This window comes from Lactuca virosa, chromosome 3 (assembly GCF_052849685.1).
Source record: "Lactuca virosa cultivar CGN04683 chromosome 3, Lactuca_virosa_CGN04683_v6, whole genome shotgun sequence".
Classification (NCBI taxonomy): domain Eukaryota; kingdom Viridiplantae; phylum Streptophyta; class Magnoliopsida; order Asterales; family Asteraceae; genus Lactuca; species Lactuca virosa.
In genome coordinates this window covers 194,908,237-194,921,571 of record NC_136428.1, presented here as the reverse complement: position 1 = coordinate 194,921,571, position 13,335 = coordinate 194,908,237, and the positions used below count along the sequence as shown (strand labels likewise).

Below are 13,335 nucleotides of genomic sequence, written 5' to 3'. Positions count from 1 at the left end.
CATTTATCACTACAATTTATCACTTTTAACTATTTACAAAATATTCTTTGGTTTTTTAAGTGGAACTAAAATTTATATTTAAGTTGATACTATAATGTTATATTTCAATTAATAATTTAAGTATTTTGTCCAAAGTATTCAAAAGTTGTAGCTTTAAACAGATAATGGTTTACATACAACATTTTAAATCTAATAAATTAAATATAATATATTAAAAGTTAAACACATAACTTTATAAGTAGAAGTAAATATATTATTTTAAAATTGAAATTTATTTTATTTATGATTACACTTTAAGTTTGATATTTATTTAACTTTATTAACCAACTTATAATCATTATTAGAAACACAATACAATTTATCACTTTTAACTATTTACAAATATTTTTTGGGTTGTTTAAGTTAAACTAAAATTTATATTTAAGTTGCCCTGTAATGTTATATTTAAATTAATAATTTAAGTATTTTATACAAATTATTCCAAAATTGTATCATTAAAATAATAATGGTTTACATCCAATACTATATTAAAACTAATAAATTAAGCATAATATGTTAAAAGTTAAAAAAACATAACTTTATAAGTAGAAGTAAATATATTATTTTAATATTGAAATTTAGTTTATATATGATTACATCTTAGTTTTGATATTTATTTAACCTTATTAACCAACTTATAATTATATATACATATTAAAGCGCATGAGATGTTAACCTTATTAACAGTATACTTTAAGGCTTTAGCTTTCCACCACCACTTTTTAGGCATTTTATACTCACAGCTTTCATAAATTAAGTTTTGGCCCCTGCTGCATTGATAGTTGGGCTTGACTTGGTTTTGACCTGCTACCTGAAAACGCCATGTGCGTTGAACCGCCCCTATCTTCCAATCACGACTGTTTCCCGATCTTTCCATCAACACTCATTTTTTCCTCTCCCAAATCTACTCTCCTCTAATTCTCGCTCCACCAAACCTCTGTGTCGCTGGAAACCCTCACTGGTGTACCTCCACCTTGCCATCGATTGAGAACACATCGATAGCACCACTCTCATTACTCCCACCGCCTTCAACCACCATCGTCAACTTACCGTTCTTTGTTGCTCCAGTCCACCAAAGTTCTTCCTTGCTGGAAGCCCTCACCGGTCAGTTAAAACTTATACTACCTTCACCTGCCTTCACCGCCGTCTCATCTTCCAAACCCCAAATCCTTTCTCTTATATTAATCAATGATTCCATGTAGGTGTTTTTTTCCGTTTTAATTTGCAGATGATGTTTGTAAATTACCTGAAATCGTGTGAAACTCCACTATATAATCGCTTCCATGGTTTGGAGCGGTTGTCTCGCTTCAGTCGACATAACAACAATCTGTCAGTTTAATGTTCGGGTCGATTAAAAGTTGTTTGCTCTTCGATTTCATTTTTCTTTTCCTCCACACAACCTTCGCCGGCTCCTCACCATCTGACTTACAAGAACCGATTACACCCAATGAAATTGAGAAGGTTTGTCCTGTTTATTTTTGCCCTATATGTTTCTTCCTCTCTCTTCATTTTGGATTCTGTGATAATTTTTTTACATATAATCATCTTTGGTTATCTAGGGTTTAATATTAATTCTAGGGTTGTTCGTACTTCCTCTCCCTTTTTCTTGTCACAGAGAGTACATTATGGATCTTGGCATCAATTGCTTCTTAAGCCATTGGGGCATGCACTTAACTCCAAAGAGGTCATTAATATTGAAAAACTTGATGAAGGATGGAGGTTTTGAAACTAAAAATGACTTTAAAGATACTTTGGTTTTTGGCAGCTAGAAGTTCAGAAGGAGCAAACATTTGTTACAGTTTAAGACGAGTCATAGACATTCTCATCAAAAGGTATTTCATTTCTCTATTACTTTATATTCACTTCTTATTTTTACCATTTCAATCGTAATCAAGTCCAATCCACAGAAACCACACATTTGGCTTGAAGTTAGCTTCCTCGAAAGAGTAAAGACCAAAACATCAAAGACAAAAAAGCTCACACTAGGATCTGATTCAGATTTTGTTAGTGCTCCATCTCAGAAGAAGAAATAGGACAAATGAGAGAAGTCAGGGTATATTGTAAGTAATATTTTGTTTTTGCTAATCTTTTCTAGCAAGAGTGATTTAATAATTATTTCACATGAATCCTATAACTTAATTGGTTTTAGACGTTGACTTCATGTATTTAATTGAAACAAAGTATTTTTTATTAAGAATCTGGATTTTGTTAAATGATTATGAGATTTTGACTATTTTTCACAACACATACTCCATTGTCGGTGCTCCGGTTGCTAGAATGAAGAAGTGGCTTTCAGGTACGTTTCCATTATTATTCTCATCATTTAGTTTGCCATACTTTTTTCATTGCATCTCATCTCGCTTATTTTTGCAGAGATGACTTCATTGGCAAAATGTTTGACCTTACTGCAAAGATTAGGTATGTCAAATCACTTCATATCATGATCTGTTGTAAAATCAACTACACAAATGCATATATGATATTCCGGGAGTAGGATGTAGGGGTATTTTGGTCAACTGCATATTGGATCTTTATCATCAGTAGGTGCTTATGTGAATTTTTTAAATTATGTCCACATTTATATTACTAAAGAAAAGAAGTAAAGAAAGTAAACATGGTCAAACCTTTTGTTGACCGTTCCGGTTCCATTGAAATTTTGTTCTATAAAATTATATTCATCTTATGTTAATGTTTTATTTTATTTTTATGTTCTTGGTAAAAAGATGAGTTCGTTTTCGATGTGAATCCCAACTAGAATCAGTGATCGGTCAGCAGCAATAAAGCTTGGTATTTGTAATGACATTGGGGGAAAATCTATGATTTTACAATGTTTCAGGTGTTCTTCTAGAAATACTCTTAAAGCTTCCAGAAACAAGTATGATCCTTTTTTCTTTGTTTCGTTATATATTTTGGTAAAAAATGAAATATTTTTGCATAAATTTGTGAAAGAATAAAACATCGTTGCATAAATTGAAAAAAAAAACGTTAAATGGTGTTTTGTTGAATAGAGTTATCAACTTCGATCCTTTAACCAAGTGGTCAAAGGTAAGAATCATTCATCAAATTTGTTTGTTAAGATATGTAATGTTTCCCTAATTGCCCCTTGAACAATGACAACAGGTTGGGTTGGTTGTATATGATCATCAAGTGCCTTATTTCATTTTTTTGGTCTCTGATAGGGCAGTATTTGAAAAAGATAGAAAAGAGAATGGAGGAATAGGTATGGAAACTTTATGTTCATTGTTTCTTACTTTCATATCATTGTTTATTACAGCATATGATACTTTCATTCTCTTATCACAACATTGTACTTTGAAAAATCTACAAAATTATAGAATGTTATTCAAATACTAAGCAATTTTCTCTGCTATAATTGGGTATTTTTTTTATCAAAGTAGAATATCCTAATAAAAAAAAAGAATGGAAGTATAATGCTTTTTTTTTACAATGAAGTAATCTTACAATACAAGACTATGTCGATAGTGTTCTTTATGATTATGCACAACACCCAACTGAAAAACTTTGTGAATGCATACAGTGATAAAAGGAGCAAACTCGTAATAAGTTAAAGGTGTAAAGCATTTGAGAACAAATTGATGTCAAAATGACATAATCTGATCAAATTGTTGCTAGCAAAATCTGTTAGTTGTAAAATCTTGCTGTCAAAATGTACGAATGTTTACTGTTGTCCGTATGAAATGTTATATTGATGGTTCTCTGTTTGCTTGCAGATGGATGCAATCCACGTTGACTATCAGTATGACCACAATTATATTGAAGGTGCAAAGAGTGGTAGAAGATCATTTGTAAAGCAGCAAAGTAAAACAAAATTGAGTCACTATGCACATGGTCGGCATGTGCTTTGTTTGATTAGATCATATCATTCCCTTTGATTTTCTATTTAGACACTAAAAATTTAGAAAAAAATATTTTTTGTTTTTTTTAGGGGAAATGACTTATTAGGGTAATTAACTATTGTCCTTGTACTCAATTGGTCACTTTTTTTTTGTATCTCATTTACCATTGAACTTGTTGTAGGTGTTCACAGAAACCATTGAAACCGGCTATTGAAGGTTTCCGGCAATTTCTTATCTCCGGCGACTCTCCGGTCGTCTTCTCCGGCGAGCCTCCGACAAAAATGAGTTTTTCCGGCGGACTTTTCTCGACTGTCATCCAAGCGGCATCCACCGCCGGTGTTGCTGCTTAGCTTTCTCCACCCTCCCCTCTCTCCCTCCTGTCGATTTGCTGCCAGAAAAAGGAAGAAGGGACGCAGGCAGCAAGCCACCTGCCACCTCCTCCTGCCATCACCGGAACGCACCTGCCACCTCCCTTTTGCCGCCAGTTAACCACCATTACCACCTCCTGCTGCTTGTTGCTGTTATAAGTCATCAAGCCGAGACCCAATGATCCGTCGAAAATCTTATTTTTTTCGGAGGCTCGCCGGAGAAGACAACCGGAGATAAGAAATTGCCGGAAACTTTCAATAGCCGGTTCCAGTGGTTTCTGTGAACACCTACAACAAGTTCAATGGTAAATGAGATACAAAAAAAAAGGAAAGTGACCAATTGAGTACAAGGGCAACAGTTAATTACCCTAATAAGTCATTTCCCCTTTTTTTTAATTATGCACTCTCCATATGATTCATTAGCAAATATAATACAGACTCGGTAAAAGAAAAGTAAAAGTCATAAATTCCACGAATCACCTCTTTGCTCTACAACATATTGTTGGATTTTCATGTATCTGACCCATCTAACATCAATAAAAAAAGGGAAAATTTCATTTATATTCTTACAAACTTCAAATATTACTTCTATATCCTTACAAAATTGAAAATTACATATATATCCTTCTCAAACTATAAAACTCACATTTATATCCAGACTTATAATTTAATTTGGATTATTTATCTAAAATTCAAAATTCCATATGAGTTTACTAAAATACCCTCCCAAAATTAAATCTCAAATTAAAGATTAGGCGTGATATTTATCTCGTTCATTCAGTCAAAACGTATATAATTTTCTTTCTCTGATAGGTATATCCTCTGATACATAATACATATATAATCTTCTTTCATATGTATATCCTCTGATACATAATACATATATAATCTTCTTTCTTTGATACGTATATCCTCTGATACATATCTTATCTTCATCCGATACATATCTTATCTTCATCACAAGTTATAAAGGGTATCAATTATGTGCCGCTTTGATTAGTATCTCTTCTATAATGGTTGAATCTTATTTATACCAAATACATGCGATCAGTGCAACGTTACAATTGATATAACCTCTTAGAGTCTTGATACTATAAGCACACTTGCATATGAAGGCACTAATTTTGGGGTATTGTTCCATGGATGTCAATACTTGAAAGGTCCATGAAACTCATGTCTAGCCAAATTGACCTGCATTAATGTGCTGTGCTTTTTTATATTATTGTGCTTAGTGGTTTTTTTTATACTATTACTAGGATTTTTTCTTGTAATATGGATGTTATGAAAAGGTATTTATTTTGAATTTTTTTTATTTTGGATTTAGTATTTATACAAGAGCAGGTAGCAGGTAAATTCTATAAGTTTTGAAAATTTTGGTTGAAGTTTTTGTAGTACTGCTTGGAACGCTTGATCCCATGATCATTGGGTCAATGTGTTTATCTCATCTTTTGTGCTTCTTTATTATTTTTTCTTGTATTTGATTTGAGTTGTTTGTTTTGATTTACATATAGAAAAGAAGCAAAAGTGACTGTCTAAAGTTCGGTATAATTTACTTGTTCGTTTGTTCCCTAAATATGCAAAAAAAAAAATAAATAAATAAATAAAGTGTTAGATGAAGGAAAAAAAGCTAACAATGAATATGTCTTCAATTTGTGAAGTGAGTTATATAGACTCATCTATTTTGAGGTTTTCAACAAGTGTTACAAGTTATATTCAGAATGAAAAAGTAATATAGAATGGACTCAAAACAAAAGCGATTAGGAGAATAAGACATGTATCACGCCTAATCTTTAATTTTTGATTTAATGTAGGTAGGGTATTTTGGTAAACTTATATGGTATTTTGTATTTTAAATAAATTTTTTGATATCAAATTGATATAATCCAAATTAAATTATAAGTTTGGATATAAATGTAAATTTTATTGTTCGAGAATGATATATATGTAATTTTTAAATTTATAAGGATATAGAAGTAATATTTAAAGTTTGTAAAGATATATATGAAATTCTCCCATAAAAAAAAAGTCTAACCCATACAACGCACAGACTCTTTCTTAGTTATTATTAAAAAGAAATTGAAAAGTAATAGGAGTTTCAAATGAATGTGGTATAGGAATTTCAAATGAATGTGGTGAAAGGAAAAATATTTCATTTATAATAATATAGTATGATATGATATAAATAGATATAGAGATAGAAGATTCAAATATTAAAATTTTTGATGGTTAAAAAAAATAATAATAACTCTTAACAATTCCATATTGTTAGTTTATAACACTATTTTTTCTACATAATACCTTTTTAAATAATCCAATAATATTTTCACAAACAATTATATTATCCAACTAAACCACCAACAATCTCCACAAATCAAATCCAAATCCATAAAAAACAATACAAACACAAAAGAAAAACATATAACAAACACATCATCATCATCAATACTCACCTTCATCCTCATCACCGTCGCCGGACTCCGCCCCAACTTCCTCATAATCCTTCTCCAACGCCGCCAAATCCTCCCTCGCTTCAGAGAACTCACCTTCCTCCATCCCTTCACCAACATACCAATGAACAAACGCCCTCTTCGAATACATAAGATCAAACTTATGATCAATCCTCGAAAACACCTCCGCAACACTCGTCGAATTCGAAATCATACACACCGCCCGTTTCACCTCCGCCAGATCCCCTCCCGGAACCACCGTCGGCGGCTGGTAGTTTATCCCACACTTAAACCCCGTCGGACACCAGTCCACAAACTGAATCGTCCTCTTCGTTTTAATCGTCGCCACTGCCGCATTCACATCCTTCGGAACGACATCGCCTCTGTACATCAAACAACACGCCATGTATTTCCCATGCCGGGGGTCGCACTTCGCCATCATCGACGATGGCTCAAACGCCGTGTTTGTGATCTCCGCCACGGATAATTGTTCGTGGTAGGCTTTCTCGGCGGAGATGACGGGAGCGTAGGATGAGAGCATGAAGTGGATTCGAGGGTATGGGACGAGATTCGTTTGGAATTCGGTAACGTCGACGTTTAAAGCTCCGTCGAATCGGAGAGAAGCAGTTAAGGAGGAGATTACCTGAGAAATTAACCGGTTGAGATTAGTGTACGTCGGGCGTTCGATGTCGAGAGATTTTCTACAGATGTCGTAGATGGCTTCGTTGTCGAGAAGGACGGCGACGTCGGTGTGTTCGAGGAGAGAGTGGGTGGAGAGGACGCTGTTGTACGGCTCAACGACGGAGGTGGAAACTTGTGGCGATGGATACACCGTGAACCCAAGCTTTGACTTTTTACCATAGTCAACGGAGAGACGTTCGAGAAGAAGCGAGCCGAGACCGGAGCCAGTTCCGCCGCCGACGGCGTTGAACACCAGGAAGCCTTGAAGACCGGTGCAATTGTCGGCGAGTTTTCGGATGCGATCTAAACACAAGTCTACGATCTCTTTTCCGATGGTGTAGTGGCCGCGGGCGAAGTTGTTTGCGGCGTCTTCTTTGCCGCTGATGAGTTGCTCCGGGTGAAAAAGTTGACGGTATGTTCCGGTCCTGACTTCGTCGATGACGGTGGGTTCGAGATCTACAAAAATGGCGCGGGGGACGTGTTTTCCGGCGCCTGTTTCACTGAAAAAGGTGTTGAATGCATCGTCACCTCCACCAACAGTTTTGTCACTTGGCATCTGGCCATCAGGCTGAAAAAAATATAACAATTTAATGAAAATTTTCAACTACAAAAGAAATTTGTGGATATAGAAGTACGCGTATTCTTCCATATAGCAATTGAAATCTCCAAATTTAGTCATAGTTGAAAATTACAACCAATCGCATTAGCATAAAGTAATCGAAAGAACTTATCATGCGATCATCATGAATCTTAGAACTATCCTTCGGTTAATATCAGCATTATAAAACGCGATTCATAGAAATCGTAAGTTGTTGATCAAGTAACAGAGGAAGAACAAGCAATCATGTATCTGAAAAACTATCGAATAGATCAGAGTAAGCATTCTAAGTTCTAACACAAGTGATTAACGAAGAAAATAAATCCGATCAACTAGTAAATGCATCACAAATCGTGTTTCTGAACTCTAGATCAAAGAAACTAGATTGTAAAACGGAAATTAATATAAGAAATTAAGCAAATGGTTACCTTGATTCCATGTTCGAGGCAGTAAAGCTCCCAACAGGAGTTTCCGACCTGAATACCAGCCTGTCCGATGTGAACTGAGATGCACTCCCTCATTTTCGCAAAAAATTGAAACAGAAAGAGATCGAAATCGGGGATTTAGGGATTTTGAAAGTCAGAAGAGAGAAATTTGAAGGGCGTTTATTAAGACGCCTCTCCAATTGATTTGAATTGTGAGATCCGGATTGTGAAAAATGGGGATTTTATAGGCCGCTCATCTGCATAGGGTGCCAGCTAAGAACATTGTAGGCAGAACGGGATTTATCCTCCAAATTTAACCGTTGAACTTTAATTAGAAGAAAATTTATTATTTGTTAATTGTTATTATTACTTTTTTTCTTTATTCATAACTCATAGTTTCATATGAAGTGTTGCATCCATAACTATTGGAGTATTGAACAATTTTGTATAAGTAGTCAACAAATATCTTGCGTAAACTCTTTTGACAATTTGATAGCTTTTCATGGAGATATAGAAATGACAACCATATTTTGAAATTAGGTCAATTGTCGGTTTTATTGAATGGCTCTACATTTGTTGAGTGAATGCTTTCCACAACGGAATATTTCAAGTTTGCCTTAACAAAATGAGTTTTGAAATTTGTAGAAGAGTTTCAAAACTTTTTTTTCTCGTGTTTTTTCTTAGTTGTTTTAGTATATGAAAATTGTATAATAATTAAAAACATGTTACATTTAGATACCGATGAATTTTGAAGTTTAAAAAACATGTTTTAGAGTAAGTTACACGAATGGTCCCTATGGTTTGAGATAATTTGCACGTTTGGTCCTTAACTTATTTTTTTAACTCGAAAGGTCCCTACAGTTTGGTTTTGTTGTGCGCTTGGTCCCTGTGTTACCTAAAAAGACTATTTCGCCCTTAATTTTTTTTAATTTATTTAAATAAGATAAGGTATGTAAGGTAAGATAATGTGAGGTGGAAGTGGGGTTGTGATGTGTTTATTTAAAAAAAATTAAAAAATCAAGGGCAAAATAGTCTTTTTAGGTAAGACAGGGACCAAGTGCGCAACAAAAACAAACAGTAGGAACCGTCCGAGTTAAAAAAATAAGTTAGGGACCAAACGTGCAAATTACCCCAAACCATAGGGACCATTCGTGTAATTTACTCCATGTTTTAAGCTCGAGAACATGTTCGAAACTAAGATGATGTCCAAAACATTGTTATTCAACTCGTTGTTTAGTTCTTTTGTTGTTGTAAAACCTAACATTAGGTGTTAAAGGATTTTATAATTATATTAACTATGATTAATTTAAAATTAATAGGAAATGACTTAATGTAGGTGTTTTGCTAATTTAAAAATTAATATGAAAGGTTTTAATACAGGTGTTTTGCAAACTTAAAGATGTAGATGTCCTTTCAAGATTATAATACGAGGTATGTAACATTCCACTTAACCCCTTTTCTTTGATTTGAATCTAAAACTTATAAACATTTGGGATTAGGGTTTAAAAGGTTACTCAAAACCATTAATATCAAGAAATTCTTAGCTTAGGTAAGAGATTTTATATGGTCTAAGTTGTGGGACTAGCTATGTGCAAGTGTAAATGTGAGAAAGAGACTTCAAAACTCTTAAGATTTAGTTTTTCATTACTCTCAACGAAGATGAATATGTACATGATATACATTTTCCTTACATATGCCATAAATCTCATTACTCTCAACGAAGATGAATATGTACATGATATACATTTTCCTTACATATGCCATAAATCTCTTACACTTTGTTCAAAGATAAATATTAATTTATTAGATGATGACAACTCATGTGAAAGATTAATCTCGAAAATACTTTTATCCTAGTTTCCATCGAACCAATAAGTATACAACCTTTCCCGAATCTTTATAATAATGGCTTTATGGAATTTTGTATATGGGGGATCTTACATTCTAGGTCCGCCATTTACTGAAACAAATAATTCGAATCAACATTTTCAATCACGCTTAATCATTACAATCGGGTAAATGGTTTGAATGTTGGCTTGGCATGAAGCTTATCATTGCTTAATCATACATATTAAGATATTTCCTTGTTTTTTTCCATGATTTAATAGTTGTTGCACATCAAGTCTTCTTGGTTGAATGACAACTTGTGTGATTATAATCACAATTAGCCTGTAGTTCATCATTTCTCATATGTTGCTTAAGGTTGCTTCTCGGCTTTACCGGCTCGAGCACTCCTTTATCACTAGGATAGAGGCAAACAACATATGAGATAGTATTTAGGACCAAATGTTTTAGGTAATGGCGTGTCATCATCATTACCTTCTTTTTGGTTGGATGATAACTGTTGGTTGGATGTTAACTCAAACCTTAACAATGTGCAAATAATCATTTCCTAGTTTAATCAAAAATATTCCTATACTTCGAAACTTGCCAAGTTTTGTAAAACAACTTACAAGATTTTATCAAAATATAGATATATGGCCATACATATGGATCTTCTATTAAGATCATGTAACACCCAGTATCAGAAAGGCCGAGAAAGGAAGGAAAACCCTAAGTCAAAAGGGGGTCAACTCGTCGAGTCCAAGGAAGAACTCGACGAGTCGGAGCGGGTTCCATGTCAACGATTAAGTGACCGACTCGGCGAGTCGACGAGTGGACTCGGCGAGTCGACGAGTGGACTCGGCGAGTCTGGTCTGGGTTTGTAAACCCTAATTACGGGACTTGGTACCCTATTTAAGCATCTTATTCTCTTCCCTAGGGTTCATTTACAGCCTCTCTCGTCTAGAACCCAAAACCCTAGCCACCCAACTCCATTGTTTGAGCTTTTGAGAAGATTAAGGGCCTTTAGAGTGCATCTTGGAAGCTTGGAGGGAAAGGAGCAAGGAAGGAAGAGTAGATCCAGCCTCCATATCGACTTGGAAACTGTTAGGAGGTAAAAAGTCTGAACCTTGAGCTTTCAATTGATGGATCCCCTTTCTAGCTTGCCATTTTGTCACAGTTGGATCATTTCCAAGTAGAATCTGAGTATTAAGCCTTTGAGGATGGATTGGACAACAGATATGGACACTCTTGAGCTTTAGAAGCTCAAAGTTGTCGGCTTTATCCAGCTAAGGTCCCATTTCATGACCTAGGCCTTCATTGTAGCTTGGATTGAGTGTTCTAGCCTCATAGCACCTTGCATGCACGTAAAGTTAGCAACTTTACGTGCAATGCTAGCATTAGGAGTTTAGATCTATGAGTTGGAAGTGTTGGAATGGACTGTAATCGACAGAATAGAGATGTCACAAGGTGGACTCGACGAGTCCGTTCATGGACTCGACGAGTCGGGTCGTAAACCCAAACCCTTCTGTTATGATTCAGATCAGTGGGTGGAGTAGTGAAGGATTCAGCCAGACTGGGTCCGTAATAGACATGAAGATCATAGTACTCGACGAGTTCGAAGAGGAACTCGGCGAGTCCAAGACAATCTTCTTAGTTATGAAGATGAACTCGACGAGTTGTTCATACAACTCGGCGAGTCATGGCCTAGATATTCATACAATGATGATGAACTCGACGAGTTCGAGGATGAACTCGGCGAGTCGGTTGAAGATAGTCCCGAAGTATTAGATGAAGGAGAACTCGTCGAGTTCTCGCTAGACTCGACGAGTGGAGTCGGGGTTGTTTTGGGATTTGAAGAGCATGGACTCGGCGAGTTGGCAGAACAACTCGACGAGTCGAGTCAACTGGAAGGTTGACTTTGACCAGGACCTTGACCTTGAGAGGGACTTTGACCAGAGTTGACTTAGTTGACTTCTTGAGGACAGTTAGGCTAAGTGTTTCTATTATTGGTATCGGTAGCTCGGGGAGCTAGAGGAGCAGCAGTTCGAAGAGTTGTTGGATAGCAGCCAGAGGGTTATCAGCAACGTCAGCAGTACGAGGTGAGTCTCCTCACTGTTTGTATGGGTCTACGGCCACAATGCCGGCCCATTTAGATTATGTATGGTAGGAAGACCCGGGGGTTAGCCCTAGGCATTATGCATGAAAGACCAGGAGGAGGCTCCTGGCACACAGTATGTTATTATGTATGGTAGGAAGACCCGGGGGTTAGCCCTAGGCAACATGTATGAAAGACCAGGAGGTGGCTCCTGGCACATTGTATGCTATTATGAATGAAAGACCAGGAGGTGGCTCCTGGCACACTGTATGCTGAGTAGCCTAGTAGAGTAGTATGTATAGTTGTCTTTGTGATGCTTGCATGGAAGACCAGGGGGTGGCCCTTGGCACTTGTATGTAAGACCCAGGGAGTGGCCCCCAGGCTTGACAAGAAAGACCACGTGCGGCCCGTGGCAATACAGCAAGACTATGTTTGGCACATAGCACCTTACTTGACTATGGATATGTTTGTTATGTATGGCTCATGGTTACGTGTGGCATGTATGGATCAGTTTATATGTATGGTATGTGGTATCTGGGGGAACTCACTAAGCTTCGTGCTTACGGTTTTCAGTTATTTGTTTCAGGTATTAACGTTTTTCCAAGGAAGGAGCTCGGGGCGATCGCAGCGCATCACACCATGTTTTCCGCCCTAGATGATCTTTGGGATTTAAAACTCTGATAATTGTTTTATTAAGAATGTTATTAAATGATTGAGCAAGATTTATTAAACGGTCTTTAATTAATCAAAACGAAATTTTGGTCTTAAATTTTGGGATGTTACAGACCATTTTGAAAAGTATAAAAACAAATTGGGAGTTGTGTTAGTCGGGAGCAGTCTGCTTTTATTATTGGAAGGAATATTCTTGATGGTCTGTTTATTTTGAATGAAGTTATGGAATGGTATCGTAAGCATAAACAAAGCCTTCTTGTCTTTAAAGTTGATTTTAAGAAAGCGTATGATTCCTTACGATGGGACTTTCTGGATTTGGTTATGGATAA

General features: G+C 35.8%; 1 protein-coding gene and 1 long non-coding RNA gene across 3 annotated transcripts; one reads left to right on the top strand and one right to left on the bottom strand.

Moving 5' to 3' along the window:
* Positions 1 to 1,961: 1,961 nt before the first annotated feature.
* Positions 1,962 to 3,876, top strand: LOC145166887 (uncharacterized). The gene is made up of 3 exons (XR_013740779.1): positions 1,962 to 2,335; positions 2,413 to 2,457; positions 3,771 to 3,876. It is a non-coding gene; the product is annotated as an uncharacterized LOC145166887 (long non-coding RNA).
* A 2,708-nt stretch (positions 3,877 to 6,584) lies between these two features.
* Positions 6,585 to 8,648, bottom strand: LOC145166886 (tubulin alpha-4 chain-like). 2 transcript variants are annotated; one of them, XM_079085937.1, is made up of 3 exons: positions 8,419 to 8,648; positions 6,894 to 7,960; positions 6,585 to 6,811 (listed from the first exon to the last, which is right to left on the bottom strand). In XM_079085937.1, the coding sequence occupies exons 1-3, from the start codon at positions 8,509 to 8,511 to the stop codon at positions 6,598 to 6,600; spliced, it is 1,374 nt and encodes a 457-aa protein (XP_078942063.1). In that variant the 5' UTR covers positions 8,512 to 8,648; the 3' UTR covers positions 6,585 to 6,597. The 2 variants fall into 2 exon arrangements, with proteins under 2 accessions (XP_078942063.1, XP_078942062.1); XM_079085936.1 differs by having other exon boundaries at positions 6,585 to 7,960; positions 8,419 to 8,646.
* Positions 8,649 to 13,335: the final 4,687 nt, after the last annotated feature.